General features: G+C 39.5%; 1 protein-coding gene across 2 annotated transcripts in view; it reads right to left on the bottom strand.

Annotated features, from left to right (window-relative positions):
• cbwd (COBW domain containing) overlaps positions 1–21,053 on the bottom strand; it is a 45,292-nt gene that overhangs the window by 10,024 nt on the left and 14,215 nt on the right. For both annotated transcript variants that reach the window (XM_061900652.1, XM_061900662.1), the window contains exons 7-11: positions 19,561–19,598; positions 18,121–18,167; positions 13,679–13,765; positions 13,570–13,614; positions 12,846–12,902 (exon numbers count right to left, since the gene is read on the bottom strand). In XM_061900652.1, the coding sequence (XP_061756636.1) occupies positions 12,846–12,902; positions 13,570–13,614; positions 13,679–13,765; positions 18,121–18,167; positions 19,561–19,598 (274 nt within the window). The remainder of the gene's footprint in view (positions 1–12,845; positions 12,903–13,569; positions 13,615–13,678; positions 13,766–18,120; positions 18,168–19,560; positions 19,599–21,053) is intronic.

Here is a 21,053-nt window from a genome sequence, read left to right as displayed (position 1 = left end):
AAGGCGGACGGAGGCTACCCTTTCGTCCACTGTGTTGAACTCCAACGTGCAGGCTTTGAGCCGTGGGGAAACGAGAATTTCCACCCCAGCGCGTCGCCTCTCACTGCCGGCAATGCCAGAGTGGAAGAGAGTCCAGCCCCTCTCGAGAGAAGTAGTTCCAGAGCCCTTGCTGTGCGTCGAAGTAAGTCCGACTACATCCAGCCGGAATTTCTCTACTTCGCTCAGGCTCTTTACCCCCCAGTGAGGTGACGTTCCACGTCCCAAGAGCTAACATCTGTAGCCGAGGATCGGACCGCCAAGTGCCCCGCCTTCGGCTTCCGCCCAGCTCACATTGCACCCGACCTCTATGTCCCCTGCTATGGGTGGTGAGCCCATTGGAGGGGGGGACCCACGTTGCCTCTTTGAGCTGTGCACGGCCGTTCCCCATGGGGACAGGCCCGCCCACCAGGCGCTCGCCATCTTGCCCCAACTCCGGGCCTGTCTCCAAAGGTGGGCCCCGGTGACCCGAGTCCGGGCGAGGGAAATCTGAGTCCTTTGTTTGTGTTCATCACAGAGGTCTTCAAGCTGCTCTTTGTCTTGTCCCTCACCTAGGACCAGTTTGCCTTGGAAGACCCTACCAGGGGGCTTAGAGCCCCCGGACAACATAGCTCCTAGGATCATTGGGACACGCAAACTCCTCTACCACGGTAAGAAGGCAGCTCAGAGAGGAGTATTATATTATACATATATAATATATGAATAATATAAATATATTCTACATATATTCTATATTTAAGTGCAGTCAAGGAACATATGCATTATACAGTCTGATGGCTGTCGGTATGGAGGACCTCCTGTGTCGGGAGGTATTGTCCATAATAGCTAGGAGTTTTGCTAGACTTTTTCTCTGCCAGAGAGACTAGCTGTGGTTAGAAAAATAGTGACAGAGAATAGAACAAAGATGGACATTTCAACCCTTAACTCAAAAATGAGTAGATGAGTGTTATGTGTGTGTATTTGTGTAAATAAACGAACACTGAAATTCAAGTACTTATTTTATATATATACATATATATATATATGTATGTATATATATATATATATATATATATATATACATATATATATATATAATAAAATAAATATATAAATAGCTAGAATTCACTGAAAGTCAAGTATTATATATATTTAATATATATATATATTGATATATATTTATATTAAATATTTGACTCTTAACCACACCCCCAACCACGCCCCGCGTAGATTCGGGGTCGGATGACGTCACGAAGCAACGCTTCCACACTCTGCCATATCAGCAGATCAATCACACTGGAAATACACAAAAATTGGAAAGAGATGTGCTGTTTATCATTCACAATCTTTATGTAAGATAAGAACACATATATTTGGCTTTTTTAATACATTCAAAATTGTAAAGAAATCGCTAAAAATTAAAGTCAACAGATTGGGGGTCCTCTTTTGCGCCCATAAATCCCTTTAAAAACATCCAGAATTCACCAACAATACTCTATTTACATGTTGTGACCTGAAAATTAACCAAATATGAGCAATATTGTTATTATAAGTGCTAATGCAGACAGACTATTTTGGCGGTGCATTGATAACAGGGAGCTAACTACTAGCTTACGCTGCTATTGTTGACACACTGAACCGGCGGCTGTTTCGGCTTTGTCTCGAACTTGGTAAAAATTAATATTTGATTATAAATCATGCATCTCCCAGTAGACAAATATGACCACGGATCAAGAGGCTGGTCGACTTTGACATCAACCGAGATGGCTCAAAAAACCTTATTTAACCCTTTGTGAGGATTGTGATTTATTCATCTAAACAGGATTATGTGAGCGTCCTGTTGGTCGGCTTCCGAGCGAGAGTTGAAATTGTACAGTAAGTGTTTGTTTTATTAGGGTTTATTATAGTTAGTTGGATGTTTAGCACCTAGCAATGCTATAGTGTTTCAATAAAGCTGCATCTGTTTAGCACTCTGATTCTAAAACTTATTGCTCATTCTCTTTGTGTTCTGTCTTAAAAATAATGGGTTCTGGATTATAATTTTTCCCAAAGTAATTGTTGTTGGCTCTCACATAGTCTGCTTGAATGGAATTGTTGTTGATGGGGAAGGCATTTGTGGTTCCTACCACTACGTCATGATCGCGTGATTGGCTTGCTCATTATCTCTCAAAATGGCTCGGGACTCTCGTCAGATTTTCAAACTATTGATGATATCAATGTTTATTTATATTGCCCTAAATCACAAGTGTCTCAAAGGGCTGCACAAACCACAACGACATCCTCGGTAGAGCCCACATTAGGGCAAGGAAAAACTCACACCCAGTGGGACGTCGGTGACAGTGACAATGATGACTATGAGAAACCTTGGAGAGGACCGCATATGTGGGCAACTGCCCCTCCTGGGAATAGGAGGATAATACGTGGCGCAGTGGAAGAGTGGCCGTGCGCAACCCGAGGGTCCTTGGTTCAATCCCCACCTAGTACCAACCTCGTCATGCCGTTGTGTCCTGAGCAAGACATTTCACCCTTGCTCCTGGTTGGTGCTGGTTAGCGCCTTGCATGGCAGCTCCCTCCATCAGTGTGTGAATGTGTGTGTGAATGGGTAAATGTGGAAGTAGTGTCAAAGTGCTTTGAGTACATGGAAGGTAGAAAAGCGCTATACAAGTACAACCCATTTATCATTTATTTATTTATATCTATTTACCCGCAAACCCCGTATGTTTTTTGGTGTCTTAAATCAGATATACTATATGTTAAGAGCTTAAATATAGAGGCAATTTGTTTTCCATTACACCGGTACTTTAAATCCCTCTAGTGTCCAGGGACTTATTCGACATTAACAAAAACTAAAACTTTATTTTTTTTACAATAAAGAATATCAGTTTAACCACCGTAGTATTGACCATAAACTGACACTATACTTGGTATATTTAGGGACCGAATGTCTCTTTGAGACAGAGGACCCTATTTAATTTCTAGCGTTTTATTTTTTCTTTCTTTCTTTCTTTCTTTATTATAAATCCGCAGCTTTGAGCTGTAATTTGACCCCCTTAACATGCTTCAAAACTCACCAAATTTGGCACACAAGTCAGACTGGTGAACATTGCGATTTAATCAAAAAAACCTAACCCCAAAACTAAAAATTGCGCTCTAGCGCCCCCTAGGAAGAAAACACAGACAAGACTGCCTGTAACTTTCAGTAGGAATGTTGTAGTGACATGAAACAAAGACTTCTACGTATGTCTCACTTAGACCTACATTTGATACACTGACATCCTTTAGCAAAACACAACAGGAAGTTTGCAATTCTCCCTTCAAAACAAAAGTTTTGTAAAAACACTCACCTTTGCCTCTTTGAGCTGTAATTTGACCCCCTTAACATGCTTCAAAACTCACTAAACTGGACACACACATCAAGACTGGCGAAAACTCAAAATTGCACTCTAGCGCCCCCTAGGAATAAAACACAGACAAAACTGCTCCTAGGAAGAAAACAGACAAAACTGCTCCTAGGAAGAAAACAGACAAAACTGCCTGTAACTTCAAGTAGGAATGTCGTACAGACATGAAAAACAAAAAAAAACTTCTATGTAGGTCTCACGTAGACCTACATTTCATATATTGACAACTCCAAGCAAAAATCAACAGGAAGTTTGCAATTCCCCCTTCAAAACAAAAGTTTTGTAAAAACCGGTCACCTTTTTTCAAACATTATATCCTCTAACCCCTTTTATCGTGTCGGCTTCAAACTACCACAGGAAATAGATTGAACCATTCTGATTAAAAGTTGATGAAAGAGTTTTTATTACTGCTATGGTTTTGATTTTATCAGCCTTCAAAGAACCGTTGCGCTGAAAACCATTTCAAAGATGGCCGCCATGCGCAGACACAGTGAGGGAGACGTTTTTTTTCTTCGTTTTTTTCCGTTCCGTCTGCTGCTGGTGCGCACGCACCAACATTCGTGTGGGAGGGACTGTGATCGTCTATACCAAGATGGCTGCCAGGTGCCGTAGCTAAGCCGGTATGTTTTAAAGTTGTCGTTTGCTTGCATATTGTAAAAACAACCGTTTACAACTAATTGTAAACTTATAGGTGCCGACCATCAGGGCCGAGTTGCGACGATAGAGTGTATCTATGTCATACTTGCCAACCCTCCCGGATTTTTCTGGAGACTCCCGAAATTCAGCGCCTCTCATGAAAACCTCCTGGGACAAATTTTCTCCCGAAAATCTCCCGAAATTCAAGCGGAGCTGGGGGCCACGCCCCCCAACAATGAGTCAGACCTGACTCAATGTTGTGACCCTCTTAAACAGGACAATACTGCCATGTACTGTACATAGAATAGAATGTAAATATATTATACATTTGTTCTGAAGCCCACAGTAAAGAGACGTAACTTCATCACGTCGCCTGGTTATTGACTCCAACCCAATATATTACACCGTAGACGGGCAAAATTAAGAAATACGCTTGCAAGTTCCAGAACGATTGGAAACAAGAATTTCAGTTTATCGAGGAGAGTTCGATAGAGAAAGGGCATGTTGCCTGTAAATTTTGTAGAACAGACTTCTCCATTGAACACGGCGGACGAACGGATATTTAGCCATGAACGGTCAGCGAAGCACAAAGCTTCCGCAGCGCAGCATCGTTCACAACCCAGTATTATGGCCCACCTCGCAAAATGAAGACCCGATGGTGTATCTTATGCTGAGACAAAGATGGCTATGCTGATAGCTGGAAGCAACATCCCGTTCTCATTTGCGGATGTCTACAACAAATCTGTGAAGGATATGTTCCCGGATTCGGAGATCGTTCGACAATACCCAAATGGCAGAACAAAGGTAACTTAAATAGTGAAAGGTAAGTGTTGTCGTTTTTTTTACTAACCAGCAAGCACAGTAAAACAACTGTGTTTTTATTACTGTGTATTTGATAGGTGCCGTCGGAAATTCAACTATTTCTTTTATTTATGTATATATAATAAAATATATATATAGCTATATTTCACTGAAAGTCAAGTATTTCATATATATATATATATATATATATATATATATATATATATATGAAATATATATGAAATACTCGAGTTGCTGAATTATACGCCACCCCTCTTAACCACGCCCCCCGCCCCAACCACACCTCCGCCCCACCCCCAACCACGCCCCCCTACCTCCCGAAATCGGAGGTCTCAAGGTTGGCAAGTATGGTGTATGTTAAGATATTACGCCGAGTTGGTAAGTCTGTGTACTAATAATAGTTACTAGCCGTACCTATGTATTTTCAATGGGTGTTTAGCATCAGGTTTTAATCTCGTTTCCACCTATGTTTCTGCTCCGATTTAATTTCTTTGTATGTCGAGTCTTTATTTTGGGTACTTACATATGGTGCCTGACTGTTGTGGCATTTTAAGGCCATCTGCACTTTTTATGCGCCGAGTTGGTAGGTCTATCTGTTTGCTAATAGTAGCTACTAGCCTTTCCCATGTAATTTCATTCTAACTTATATCTGTCAGTAGACACATTATGGAAGATACAAACTACAACATTTATAATACTAAGTAGTTTTAACTTATATCTGTCAGTAGACACGTTATGGAAGGTAAAAACTACAACATTTATGAAACAAAGTAGCGTATAGTTCTAACTTATATTTGTCAGTAGATACGTAATAGAAGATAAAAACTACAACATTTATAATACAAAGTAGTGTATAGTTCTGACTTATATCTGTCAGTTGACACGTTATGGAAGGTAAAAACTACAATATAATACAAGGTAGTGTGTTGTTCTAACTTATATCTGGGAAGCCCAGACTTCCCTCTCCTCAGCCACTTCCATATATACTCGGTCCCGTCCATCGCTGCTTGCAGCTTAAATTACGGTGGATATTTGTATTGCTCCAAAATTTCTAGCTTAGCGGTTAGCTTATCTTCCTGTGAATAGTGTAGCATGCTTAATAATTCCTCATTCTTCGGTGTTGTTTGTAAGACATGTAGTTTATTTGCCGCCATGGAAGTAAGTATTACTGACCTTAGAAGTGGCATTGCACTGTGGAGTGACAATAGCCGCTGGCTTGCCAGCATTGACGGTTCAATGCGTTGAGGACGTGGTTGTTCTTTTGTCGTTGTCAAATTTGCGAGACACATTTTGAATGTGTCATCAACATGCATCATCACAATGTAAAGATAGTATTACAAGCTTTATCGTCGGCCAGATGTATCATTTATATGTTAGATCGTCTACATTGCTCAACCCTATTTAATTATAGCCAAGACCTACATTGAAATAACCACACAAGCTCTGTTATATAATACTATAAAATAACACATACAACCAAAAAAGCTAAATAAAAATATGCACAGAGGCTTAGGTTTAAAAATCCATTATTAATATTGGCCATTCTGCTTGTTTCTCTCATGAGAGTCAAAGGTAAATGGCTAGTTTCGGTTTTGTCAACAAGTGAAGTGAATTATATTTATATAGCGCTTTTCTCTAGTGACTCAAAGCGCTTTACATAGTGAAACCCAATATCTAAGTTACATTTAAACCAGTGTGGGTGGCACTGGGAGCAGCTGGGCAAAGTGTCTTGCTCAAGGACACAACGGCAGTGACTAGAATGGCGGAAGCGGGAATTGAACCTGCAACCCTCAAGTTGCTGGTGCGGCCGCTCTACCAACCGAGCTATGCCGCCCCAACAACCACTTACGCCGATGTCATTCATTCAGTCGACATAAACGGGTTTAACTGCACACCAAAATTATAAATGTGTTTTATCAATAGTTTGACTTGGAAGTTTGGATTCAGCTAAATGCTCCTTTTCAGACCTGTTGTCAGGCATTATAACACCATTGTCATGTAAATAAACACATTATTTTAAACTTTTAACAGTGTAGTGTAAATGGTCTCACGGATCAGGAGTGAATATTTAGGGAATAATTGTTTGGTGGGAGAAAAGTCTTATCCGTGCTGACTGCTGTATGTCCTCAGAGTATTATCGGCGCTTAACGACACCAGCCCTCAATGGACTTGTGAAAACTTTAGAAATGGCAATTAAACCCTACAAAACACCCATTGCGGCAACCAAACAAACTCCGACCATTGTTCTTGCCATCGGGCCTCTCCCCCACCTCCTCTCCGCGTCTCGCTGACCTCACAAGGAGGCTAAATGTTGTGTCCAGCAGTTTGAGCACTGTGCCCTGTTAGTTAGTACCACACAGGCGGAGCGACAGGGGGTCCCCGCTTCAAACAGCCAGCGTGGGCTCTGGTGGAAGGAGGCCAGGGGGAGACCGCGCTCGCCCCCACCCCTGCCTCTCAGAGGCGAGGGGAAAGAAGCTATCGGCTGGGACAAGGAGGACTCCTCGGGAGTCAGTGGACACACACAGCTCTAATCCTCTGCAGCTGGCCTCACAGACACTGACTGAGAGCATGTAAGAGAGCTTTAACGCCGCAGCCCGTTTCATTCACATGAAGGGATGAACACTCACTCTATTCATGACAATGACATTCTACCACAGGGGGACACAATATGATGACCACCCCGAGGTGTAAGTGGTGCGGGAGGGTTCCTCAATAAAAGAGTCTGTTAATTAAAGAGAAACATGGCGAGCAACAGTGTCAAAGACTGTTGGGTACACATTATAGACAAAAAGCCATCAAGACAAAACACTAACATTGCTGTAACCTAGCAACCAGTACAACATTAGACACCATGCATCACAGGCTGGCATGATCACTAACAAGATATAAAACAAGCGCTAATTCAAACAAAATATTTATTTGGACAATTTTTGTTATATTAATTTAATAATATGTTTAATTTTGTATTTGCAGTGATGTATAGCTGCAATGTACCACATAGAGCTAATTCTATTAATCATTACTTTTATTCTTGAAAACAAAAACTATTTATTTTCTTGTAATATTACAACCTCGTCTCATTATTTTTTTCTCATAATATCATTAAAATTGGGCTTCGTTCACACTACAGGGTAGAATGTCCAATTCAGATTTTTACAAAAAAATGCCATGTGTAATGTCAACGAAATCTGACCTGCATGCAGACATGTGCTGCAGTGTTTACAAAAGTAAACATGGCTTCAATTCTAGTAGGTTTAAAAACTGCCGCATTTATGGTAACTTCAAGTATTTTGTGCAATTAAAGTCAATATTTTCTGAACCAAATTATTGCGCGTAGAATATTAAGAAGGAAGAGAACAAGTATTTTGGCTCTCGCAGTTAGTGGGACATCTGTTTCGAAGAGCGGGTGGGCTCTATCACTCCAGTCAGAGACAGGAGTGATAGAACATTGACCTGAGTTCCTGAAAAATAATATTTTCGCTTGTTTTCTGCTCATTTGTCAAATATTTATTTTGCAATTGTTTCTTTTGGCTAAGAATTATGACGCGTGACGCTTTATGGTGATGTGGTGGTTGGATGAACGCAACTCAATTGTTCAGAATGCAGTCGCATTGGTTACATATCTGATCTATATCGACATACAAAACTGGCCTGGGTCGCATTAAAAAAATTCAGAATTGAACTGTTCACATTGACATGAAAAAAATCGTTAAAGGTCACATATGGGCAAAAAAAATTGGAATTGCCCTGTGAGTGAAAAAGGCCTTATTCTCTCAAAAATAGGAATGCCCCTCCCTCACATCTTTCATATTTTATTCTGGTAAGATTGTTCCGCTCAAGAAATTACATTAAGATTTTTTTGTTATACTGAACAGTTTCTAATAACATTACAACTTTTTTCTTTTTCATAAAAAAGAATACCAGTACTCTCGTAATACCGTATTAGAACAACTTTCTCATAAAATCTACATTTTATTCAGTTAAAATTGCTAGTTAAATCTCATCATATTGTTACTTTTATCGAATACTGTCAAAGTTATTAACGCGATAGAAACGCCATAACTATAAATTTCAATAATGACACTCATTTTTTGATCGGACGATTATTGCAAACACTTTAATTTTGACACTCGGGCCATGCCGTAGTGGGGGAACTTGGCTGCAGTTCACTTGCTATTGATAAGCAACAAGCAAGCAGAAAGGGACAAAAGAATGTCTACCTCATGGAAATATCAGGTTCAAAGCCATGGCAATTTGTTCTCCCGACAAGAAAGGACTATTTTTTTTGCCACAACCCTGGAGCAAACACTTGCTGCGTGTGTTGAAAGAGGTGGGTGGTGCTTCACTTCCGTGTTCAGATTACGATTAAGGTGCAGTGATAACATAACATTTAGATTGTTACTGTGACTGCGTTAGTAAGTAACATGACATAAAAGCTCAACAGAAAGGAATGACGGTCGGCAGGATGTCAAAAGGAGACTTTTTTATCGTAAACAGTTGATACGACATCGAAACATGTCAAGACCGCTTCTCAAACCAATCGCACACTTTTCCGGCTTCAAAATTAAAGCGCTACATTATATCTCCGGTTTAACTATGTTTAGGGTTTCTCTTTAATGTACAGCTTCATAATAGCCATCACACCTAAATAAATTAAGTAATATAATGTATTGTAGCGTCCAGAAGAAAACAAACTGTCCGATGCTCTTTTTAGCTTGAATAGGCAATTTTATGCTAACATCGGCCCTAATTGCAGCAAGTATTTCCTCCGTGCACACACATCTGCCTCCTTGCTTCAAACCTAGACACACGACGGTTGTTCATTTTCCGCCTACACGTTGTGTTCAAAGACCATGGGAAAAATGACCACCATGACACACTAACATACACATTAAAACCAGACATATCTTGAGCGAAGGCAGGCAGCTTGTCTGCGCTGTGGACATACTTTAATATATTCGAGATATACCTGCGGACAGCGACCTTCACAGTTTACAAGCGCGGTGCATAATGTAGCCTGGAAGAGTCAAGGTTGCATGGGATTCCGGGTATTTGGTATGTTGTGTTTATGTTGTGTTACAGTGCGGATGTTTTCCCGAAATGTGTTTGTCATTCTTGGCTGGTGTGGGTTCACAGTGTGGCGCATATTAGTAAGACTGTTAAAGTTGTTTATATCACAACCCTCAGTGTAACCTGTATGGCTGTTGAACAAGTACGCCTTGCAATTGCTTGAGGATTGTAGTAGAGGTTTTACTCAATCCGTGACCAGCCGGCACGCACATAGTGTTGTGTAACAACGGGCACTACTACATGTGTAAGAAGATGTTATGGGTAATGCAATCACGGCCCGCGCGCAATGTTGCCGACTGAGTGAAAATCGCAGTTAGCATACCTCTAGAGGGGTGTAGAAAATAGTCAGGATGTGTCATGAATACAAAGGATTCTGGGTATTTGTTGTGTTGCGTTTATGTTGTGTTACTGTGAGGATGTTCTCCCGAAATGTGTTTGTCGTTCTTAATTGGTGTGGCTTCACAGCGTGGCGCATATTACCAAGCGTGTTAAAATTGTTTATATCACAACCATTAGTGTACTCTGTGTCACCCAGTATGCCTTGCAGTCGTGTGCGTGTTGCTGCGGAAGCCACACACAACATGATGCTAGACTAACAAGCAGATCGTACATGTTGTAGAAGGCGACAAAACCAATGGCTTCATAGCACGCCCTAATACTTATTAACTGGGTGACTGCCAGCAGTCATTCAAGAGAATAATAGCATCTCCTATTGTCTTCTTCGCTTTATGACACGGGTCTTAAATGGCTCCTTGAATGGCAAAAGAATACCAATCCCAGAACCATGTATATCAAATATTTCCGGATGGTTCAACCGCCACCCGCCCGAATCTAATTAAAATAAAAATTTTTATCATGTCAACCGCCCGACCCGCGGTTTATCCACGGACTCCGCGGATGAGACCGCAAACTGCGCATCTGTAATATATATAAACAAACCTCGTTTCCATATGAGTCGGGAAATTGTGTTAGATGTAAATATAAACGGAATACAATGATTTGCATATCCTTTTCAACCCATATTCAGTTGAATGCACTACAAAGACAAGATATTTGATGTTCAAACTCATAAACTTTATTTTTTTTTGCAAATAATAATGAACTTAGAATTTCATGGCTGCAACACGTGCCAAAGTAGTTGGGAAAGGCCATGTTCACCACTGTGTTACATCACTTTTTCTTTTAACAACACTCAATAAACATTTGGGAACTGATGAAACTAATTGTTGAAGCTTTGAAAGTGGAATTATTTCCCATTCTTGTTTTATATAGAGCTTCAGTCGTTCAACAGTATGGGGTCTCCGCTGTCGTATTTTACGCTTCATAATGCGCCACACATTTTCGATGGGAGACAGGTCTGGACTGCAGGTGGGCCAGGAAAGTACCCGCACTCTTTTACTACAAAGCCACGCTGTTGTAACACGTGGCTTGGCATTGTCTTGCTGAAATAAGCAGGGGCGTCCATGATAACGTTGCTTGGATGACAACATATGTTGCTCCAAAACCTGTATGGACCTTTCAGCATTAATGGTGCCTTCACAGATGTGTAAGTTACCCATGCCTTGGGCACTAATACACCCCAATACCATCAAAGATGCTGGCTTTTGAACTTTGCGCCTATAACAATCCAAATGGTTATTTTCCTCTTTGTTCTGGAGGACACCACGTCCCCTGTTTCCAAATATAAGTTGAAATGTGGACTCGTCAGACAACAGAACACCTTTTATCTTTGCATCAGTCCATCTTAAGTGAGCTCGGGCCCAGCCAAGCCAGCAGCGTTTCAGGAAATTGTTGATAAATGGGTTTGGCTTTGCATAGTGGTTAACTTACACTTACAGATGTAGCAACCAACTGTAGTTAGTGACAGTAGTTTTATGAAGTGTTCCTGAGCCCATGTGGTGATATCCTTTACACACTGATGTCGGTTTTTGATGGAGTACCGCCTGAGGGATAAAACGTCCGTAATATTATCGCTTACGTGCAGTGATTTCTACAGATTCTCTGAAGCTTTTTGATGATTTTACGGACCGTAAATGGTAAAATCCCTAAATTCCTTGCAATAGCTCGTTGAGAAATGTTGTTCCAAAACTGTTCGACAGTTTGCTTACAAATTGGTAACCCTCACCACATCCTTTTTTGTGAATTACTTAGCATTTCATTGAAACTGCTTTTATACCAAATCATGGCACCCACCGGTTCCCAATGAGCATGCACACCTGTGGGATGTTCCAAATAAGTGTTTGATGAGCATTCCTCAACTTTATCAGTATTTATTGTCACCTTTCCCAACTTCTTTTTCACGTGTGGCTGGCATCAAATTCTAAAGTTAATGATTATTTGCAAAAAAAAATGTTTATCAGTTTGAACATCAAATATGTTGTCTTTGTAGCATATTCAACTGAATATGGGTTGAAAATGATTCGCAAATCATTTTATTCCGTTTATATTTACATCTAACACAATTTCCCAACTCATATGGAAACAGGGTTTGTGTGTGTGTATATATATATATAAATATATATAGATATTCACACATAAATATTGTATATTCATATTCCCTCCTATAAACTTTATTTGCAATTTAAAATGATAATAAACTTGTTTTTTCTTTAAGTCTGGACATTCCATTAACTTCACAATTATACACTTAAAAATGTTGCTCATAATGTACTTGTAAAATGTATTTTTGTGTTGCAGTGGTATAGGAATAAGCTACATCCTAATTAAGGCGGTATCTATTAATATTATTATCGTCCCATGTAAATGAGGATCATTTTAGGTACAGCTCTTCAATTGGACCTTATTCCAAGTGTACCTATTGTTGTAGCCTGTGCTCTTCAGCACATTAACAGCATAGTGTCTTTATAGTAAATGAAATTCAACCTTCATGGTAAAACTCACTTTGTGCCATCTTTACTGTCAAAGGCGTGAAGGTCAAGAACTTCAGAGAGGTCTACCCTGTGGAAAAAGACCACTAATTAGTTGACTTAATCTCATAAAATCTAGAGCACACAGACTAACGTTAGAAAGTACGACAAGGATGGCTAAAATGGATGTAAATAAATCCAATCTGTGTTTGTGAGAATGTTTTTCTGATTAACCCTGTCACTGCGTGGCCTCTTTCATCTTCTCGCCCTTGTCTGAACTCTGTTGGTGGGAGGGACGAAGGGAGAAAAACACACCAAAGCATTTGATAGACACTGCTTGTATTAGCCAGGTGCTATCTGGGTCCAATAACAAGCTGACACCCACACACACGCACATATGCATGCGCAGCCCCCGTCTGCAGATAGACCGCAGGTCAGAGAGCAAAGCCTTCTGAGTAACTGGACACCCTTACACGTCTGCTGTTTACTCAGGGTGCAGCACTTTGTGTATGTTTTTGTCAAGTGAGTGTGTGTTGCAAGGAAAGCGGAGGGGAGGTGGGGCCGGTGGTCCCTCTGGTGTAATGTCACGCCTGGGCTGCTTCATCTTTGATACAAAGATCTGAGCAGGAGCAACCACGTGGAGTTCATCTGCCACACTTTATAAACAAAGCAGAGAGGCCCGGCCGCACAGCGGCTTTGTATTCTCACGATAAAGGGAAAGAAAAAGTCCCTACTGTGAGCGTGACAGCTGAAATTACCTTGATCTCTGGGTTTCTAGGAGCTTGGCCACACCGTTGATTGACCTGAGGAGTGGAAACACAAATGTTATTGGCTAAATCATTTCAAACAGGTGCTCAGAGAACCAACCTGACAGCATCTCGGATTTGAGCAAGTTTTTCTTCCGTCACCAGATCAGTCTTATTGATAATAGTCAGGTCAGCCAGCGCAATTTGTCTAAAAGATATAAAACACAGTATGAGTTTTTATAATTGGATATTTTGGTACAATACACATTAAGTGAGGGACAGAATTTGTAAAATAGTCATGTGTTTTCTTCATGAATAAACACAGCAGCCCAGCTTTTGGCTTGTGGGATAATAGGTAATGCAATTAGGTCTGCACAAAATAAGTGGGGAAAACCCCCCCAGCGATCTTAATTCACAAAACTTAATTTCAAAATGTTTTAGACTTTACTTAATGAGTTATGTCACAAACAAACGCACCATCGATGGCTCACTATAGGGCAACTAGCTTGACCAGCTGAGAGCCAGGGAGATGAGTATCACATTAAATAATTGACTTTGATTTTGACTTGAATGTACTGTAGAGTGGATGAGTGTGCCCTCTTATAGACTTACCTTTAGTCTTTCTATTTATCTAAAGAAAGTCCTACGTCAGGGATCACCAACCTTTTTGAAACCAAGAGCTACTTCTTGGGTACTGATTAATGCGAAGGGCTACCAGTTTGATACACACTTAAATAAATTGCCAGAAATAGCCAATTTGCTCAATTTACCTTTAACTATATTGTATTATTAATAATTAACTATACCTATCTTTGTGGAAACACTGATCATGAATTACTTTGCACCATGTTTGTACAAATAATAACTCATGTAAAATACAAAAGTCAAGTCTTAAATGTTTAAATAAATCATGTCACACTTTGAACTGGACACCAAATCTGTTATCTGTTTCTTTGTCAGTTAGTGGGCCTTGACACTGCAACTCTGAGTGAGTCTTGCAGATGTGCATCAGTGAGGCGTGTTCCGTGTTTGTTCTTGATGAAGTTCATGTCAGAAAACGCTGATTCACAAAGATAAGTTGATCCAAACAGGCTTGCAACCTTCATAGCTGCTGCGCATACACCACTGTGTTTTTCTGTGTCAGGAAGGCACCAAAGGTTTGGTGCAGCCTGGTGGGCTTTAAATTTTAAATTGTCAGGAAAGAAGAGGAAGGAATTTAAAAGGTAAAAGGGTATATTTGTTTAAAAATCCTAAAATCATTTTTAACGTTGTATTTTTTCTCTAAAATTGTCTTTCTGAAAGTTATAAGAAGCAAAGTACAAAAATAAATGAATTTATTTAAACAAGTGAAGACCAAGTCTTTAAAATATTTTTGGGGATTTTCAAATTCTATTTGACTTTTGTCTCTCTTGGAATTAAAAATGTCGAGCAAAGCGAGACCAGCTTGCTAGTAAATAAATAAAATTAAAAAAATAGAGGCAGCTCACTGGTACGTGCTGCTATTTGAGCTATTTTTAGAACAGGCCAGCGGGCAACTCATCTGGTCCTTACGGGCTTCCTAGTGCCCGCGGGCACCGCGTTGGTGACCTCTGTCCTAGGTCAACTGTCCTTCCGGGCCCCCAAAGAAGAATGGCAAAAGGCCATTGAAGGCAGGACAAGACAATCAGAATATGTCCATTTTACAAGACCAGATCTCTCAACTGCCAGAGGAGACCCTTCAAAGCCGCGCACGCACCAGTCTCAACGCATGGATTAAAACCCGGAAGCATATACCATTCAATAAAAACATAGGTAACAATTGTACTGAAGACGAGACTGTTTATTATTTCAAAAATTAAAATAACTTAACATTTATAGTGCATCAATTGGAGAGAAAAAAACAACTGCTTTATTTAAGAAGGTACCGAAGGAAAGTAAAAATGCCTGCTTATTTTGAATCATGAAAGAAATACGAATGAGGTAAAAGAGAATAAAGCAGTTACATTACAAGGCAACTTTGTGCCGTCGGTCTTTCTTTGCTTCTGACCTGCATTCACTCCAATACATTTTTGGTAGTTGTGTCATGTTCAAGTGCAATCTAAAAATATTTCTTAATTCTGTCTGCCATTTAACGTCAGCATAGCCATTAGAGACGTGGTATTTCTAATCTGTGTCAATATTACAGCGGAAATCGCAACAGAGCTAGGCTGTTAACTTGTTAGGAGCCACAGATTCCAAGTGTGACGTCATGTCAACCAGAAAATAAATACTTGTGTATATACTTTTATACACGCTAGTCCAAGGGTTGGCAACCCGCGGCTCCGGAGCCGCATGCGGCTCTTTGGCCACTCTGATGTGGCTCAGCTGTATAATCGCTGACCCCCCCGATTGTTACGGGGCGATTCCTGAATACGGTGCCTCTCCCGGACATAAGCCAGGGTCAACATTCTCAGATTTTCACTCGGCCTACAATATTGAGGGCGTGCCATGATGGCTTTACTTTTAACGACCTCTACAACATGTCATCGCGTCCACCTTTACGCCATGCTATCTGCGTGCCAGCCGGACGCAAGCATCTCGCTGCTTCTATCGGTGCTAGCGTGGTGTATAAAATGGCCTGGAAGACTCATGGATGCATGGGATTCTGGGTAATTGTTATGTTGCGTTTATAATCTGTTACTGTGAGGATGTTCTCCCGAAATCTGTTTGTCATTCTTGTTTCGTGTGGGTTCACAGTGGGGCGCATATTAGTAAGAGTGTTAAAGTTGTTTATATCACAACCCTCAGTGTAACATGTATCGCCCAGTATCCCTTGCAATCTCGTACGTGTATCTGCGGAAGCCACATACAACATGTTAATAGACTGGCAAGCTGTTTGTTGTAGAAGGCGTCAAAGGCAATGGCTCCATAGCACGCCCTTATTATTGTTACCTGGGTGCCCACCAGCAGATATTTGCGAGAATGGATGCGGCTCCCATTGTCTTTTGTATTTTGTGAAACGGGTCAAAATGGCTCTTTGAGCGGTAAAGGTTGCCGACCCCTGCGCTAGTCGCATTACAGAGTGTGCATCGAAATTGGGACTTTACATGTAGGTGTGAAAATACAGAAATCTGAACTATTTCAGAAACCCGACTAATTTAGTCCATGTAGTCCAACGTAGTGAGATCTCTAATTGGGATGGGCAATATGGCCTAAAATCTATATCACAATATAATATTTGGTATGTATAAATCATATTTTATAAAGGGTTCCAAAGGGTCCTAATTTGGCTGCTGACATATGGAGGAAGATATTACATCAATTCTGGTTGTATTAATTTTTCAACTATTATTATTTTATTTGTGTTTTATATATATATATATATATATATATATATATATATATATATATATATATATACATACATATTAGGGGTGTGGGAAAAAATCGTTTCGAATACGAATCGCAATTCTTACGTTGTGCGATTCAGAATCAATTCTCTTTTTTTTTTTAATTAATTTTTTATATATATATATATTTTTTTTTTTATCAATCCAACAAAATAATACACAGCAATACTATAACAATGCAATCCAATCCCAAAACCAAACCTGACCCAGCAACACTCAGAACTGTAATAAACAAAGCAATTGAAAGGAAACACAAACACGACACAGAACAAACCAAAAGTAGTGAAACGAAAATGAATATTATCAATAACAGTATCAATATTAGTTATAATTTCAGCATAGCAGTGATTAAAAAAATCCCTCATTATCATTAGACATTTATAAAAAAAAATTTAAAAAAAGAACAATGGTGTCACAGTGGCTCACACTTGCATCGCATCTCATAAAGCATGACAACACACTGTGTCCAATGTTTTCACAAATATAAAATAAGTCGTATTTTTGGTTCGTTTAATAGTTAAAACAAATTTACATTATTGCAATCAGTTGATAAAACATTGTCCTTTACAATTATAAAAGTGTTTTTTTTTAAATCTACTACTTTGCTAGCATGTCAGCAGACTGGGGTAGATCCTGCTGAAATCCTATCTATTGAATGAATACAGAATCGTTTTGAATCGGAAAAATATCATTTTTGAATCGAGAATCGCGTTGAATTGAAAAAATTCTTATATAATCAAATCGCGACCCCAAAAATCGATATTGAATCGAATCGTGGGACACCCAAAGATTCGCAGCCCCAACACATATATATATATATATATATATATATATATTAGGGATGTCACGATATGAAAATTTGTTATCCCGGTTATTGTGACCAAAATAATCACAGTTATTATTATCACATTATTTTTTAACGACCAACGCTGTAAAAAAAATTTTTTTTAAATGTTAAATCTTTCAGTGGAGCCGACCTCTGACTGTTCCACAAAAGAGGCCGGTAGAGTCTACAACAGGTGAAAACACAAACAGAGAAGAATGCAGAAGAAGGGTCACACAACTAGACTTCAAAGCTGCTGGAGGGCCCAACCAAACATAAGGACGGCCAAGATTGATAGCGAGGAGCCTGGACCCCAACTTGTTATGCACACTGAATGCTTAAAACTCTGTCTATAAATGTAAAATGGCCCACCTTGCAGCTTCATTCACAAGACCATCAGCCTTTTCCTCTGTTAGATGCTACAAGAAGGAGACATTTGGAAAATACTTTGATTAAATGGATGTGTGTTTGTTTCTTTGTCTGATTTTCATCTATTGGGCAATGTAGCCTTCTGTAGAACAGTTTAATATGTAACGGCAGAAAGAGCAGAGGGGGGCATTAAGCTGGCTCGTGCTCATGTGTGTCAAACTGACATCCTCAGAGCCAAGTGGATAACAAAAATGCATTAAACAATGGTAATGGAATGGCAAAGAGACAAAGGTGCGGCTGCAGGACTTTCAGATGATGGGATACTTTACGGAACACATGCGGGGAGGGCGGGCCCTTCAATAGAAGTTTTGCTTTCCCGCATCCTTCCTCGCGCCTCGACCTTCAAAGGTGTCACCTTCGCCGGCTCGACACCTTCATATTAGAGCCCATTACGTAGGTGTCACTTGTCCTGTTCTTTCTAAATGACATCGGGAGGCCAGGATGTGTTTGTGTTCACGTTAACATTACTATTGCGTGTTGACTATTGCTATTTACTTATAAAAAAATCTTAAATTGGAGACTTAATACTCTTTGATGGTATTGCATTTAATACATCGTTTTACCATTCTGTCTATTTGAATGTTTGGTACGCAATTATACGTTCTGATACATACAGGACACATAGGCTCAATAATGAAGCTTTGGTAAGGTATAAACATGCCAGTGGAGATAAGAAAAAAAGTCTCCATCCATCCATCCATTTTCTACCGCTTGTCCCTTTCGGGTGGCGGGGGGTGCTGGAGCCTATCACAGCTGCATTCAGGTGGAAGGCGGGGTATACCCTGGACAAGTCGCCACCTCATCACAGGGCCAACACAGATAGACAGACAACATTCACACTCTCATTCACACACTAGGGCCAATTTAATGTTGCCAATCAAACTATCCCCAGGTGCATGTTTTTCAATTAGTTAAAATAGGTGTTTTTATCTATGATAGGGTAACAATATTAAATGATGTAAAATCCAAGTGTTAGTCTTTTTTTGCTACTTGTAATTTTTATATGAGGAGTCCCTGTTTTTAGATTACTCATGGTATAATTAGCATGTTAAAAGGACACCTGTTAAAATGGAAATCAGGAAAATCGTGGTTAAGTTTTATGGATAATGTTTTATGTATAATTAAATGACACGTTTACTTTATGTTATATTGTGGCTTATAGCCCTTCATGAATAAATAAAATAGATACAAACAGGGGTGCACATGTTATTGTTGTGGATGCAGGTAACATTTCCATAATATGGCAACATATATGTTCCTCAACTTTCAATTATAATTTTCAAATAGAGTGTGATAATCTCCATCCAAATGTTACCAAAAAAGGTCATCACATTCACAACTGCATTGGAATACAAGCACAAACAATATAGTACTGTCATATACCTGCAGTCCATACTTGGCGTCGATGACGGTCACGATGCCTAAAAGGAAAAACAACATGGCGGTGAGCGGTCAAGGAGTTAAAAGATTTTCAGACAACTTGGGTACATTCTTGGCTACATTTCTATCAGCCTTTTGATGTTTTTACTTTAACTCCATTGTGTTGTTGACAGAGAAACAGAGGAAGAAACACTTTTCTCTTTAACCTTTGGTCAACTGGTCTGTAAGAACAGCTGAGCATTCACACAAAAACATACAATCGAAAGAGAAACAGAAACTAACGAAATATCTCACCGACGGCAGGCAACATTTGGGTCCAAAGTTGCTACTGATGTTATGGTGTATGTTTTTCTATTTTAAGCACTATGCAGCACAGTTACGTTATTTTTATTAATTAATTACAAAAAGTTAGTTATTCTTAAACAGTTATTTTAATTACAATTTAATTGCTACCTTTTTTTTTTTAAGAAATGTATTTAAAAATATATATTATTTTTTAAATATAATTTCATATCTAACACAATGGACGCTCTAAAGCTGAAAATCACACTAGGTTGTACAATTTGAATTTGATTTACTCATCGTTATTATTCAAAATATGTTTTTACATATAAAGGCGGTTGCTTTCTTTATACACTTAAAATATAATTACAATTATATAATATTTAATTAAAATAACATCGCCATTGTACTTGTATGACAGATAGGATACAAAGGCCTGTGCAGTTCATACATGTTTTAAGGTGCCAATCAGTACAATTCCTGACATTTTGGACACAGTTGCAAAATATTTCACCCCTGATGCAGGTACAAAATGCACATACGTCACCTTTCACAGCCCAATTCTTTTTTCATTCAGTACAGACACAAAAAGTCAAAGTTTGCTCATGCACAAGTGTGCAACATAGGTGTGTAATATAATACATGTTTTCTGTCTACTGTGAGTTTCCCTTAATTTATGTTACAGCTGTCCCTCGTTTATTGTGGCTAATTGGTTTCAGGCCTGACCATGGTAAACGAATTTCCGCAAAGCAAGAATATTATAATTAAATGTAATATTTTCATAGTTAGAACATAAAAAAACTGTGGCCTTCTAAACATTTTCTAAAATCATTAAAACCCTCTAAACATGAAATAAAACCCATATAGTCACCTTTACACCCATCCATCCATCCATCCATTTTATACCGCTATCTCAGCTGCATTCGGGCGGAAGGCGGCGTACACCCTGGACAAGTTGCCTCCTGGACAAGTCGCCTCCTCAACGCAGGGCCAACACAGATAGACAGACAACATTCACATTCACATTCACACACTATGGCAAATTTAGTGTTGCCAATCAGCCTATCCCTGTTTCACCAAATATTGTAGCCTTGAGTGCGTTCTACTGTAGATTACAGTACTCACGATAGCCCGGAGGATCCTCCAAGCATCATTGCTATGACCACGACATGTAAATACTTTGTTAGCATTCCGTGTTGATAGCATTGCGTGTC

This window comes from Nerophis ophidion, linkage group LG01 (assembly GCF_033978795.1).
Source record: "Nerophis ophidion isolate RoL-2023_Sa linkage group LG01, RoL_Noph_v1.0, whole genome shotgun sequence".
Lineage (NCBI taxonomy): Eukaryota > Metazoa > Chordata > Actinopteri > Syngnathiformes > Syngnathidae > Nerophis > Nerophis ophidion.
Note: the sequence above shows the minus strand (reverse complement) of the source record. Positions and strands in the feature narration are given on the sequence as shown.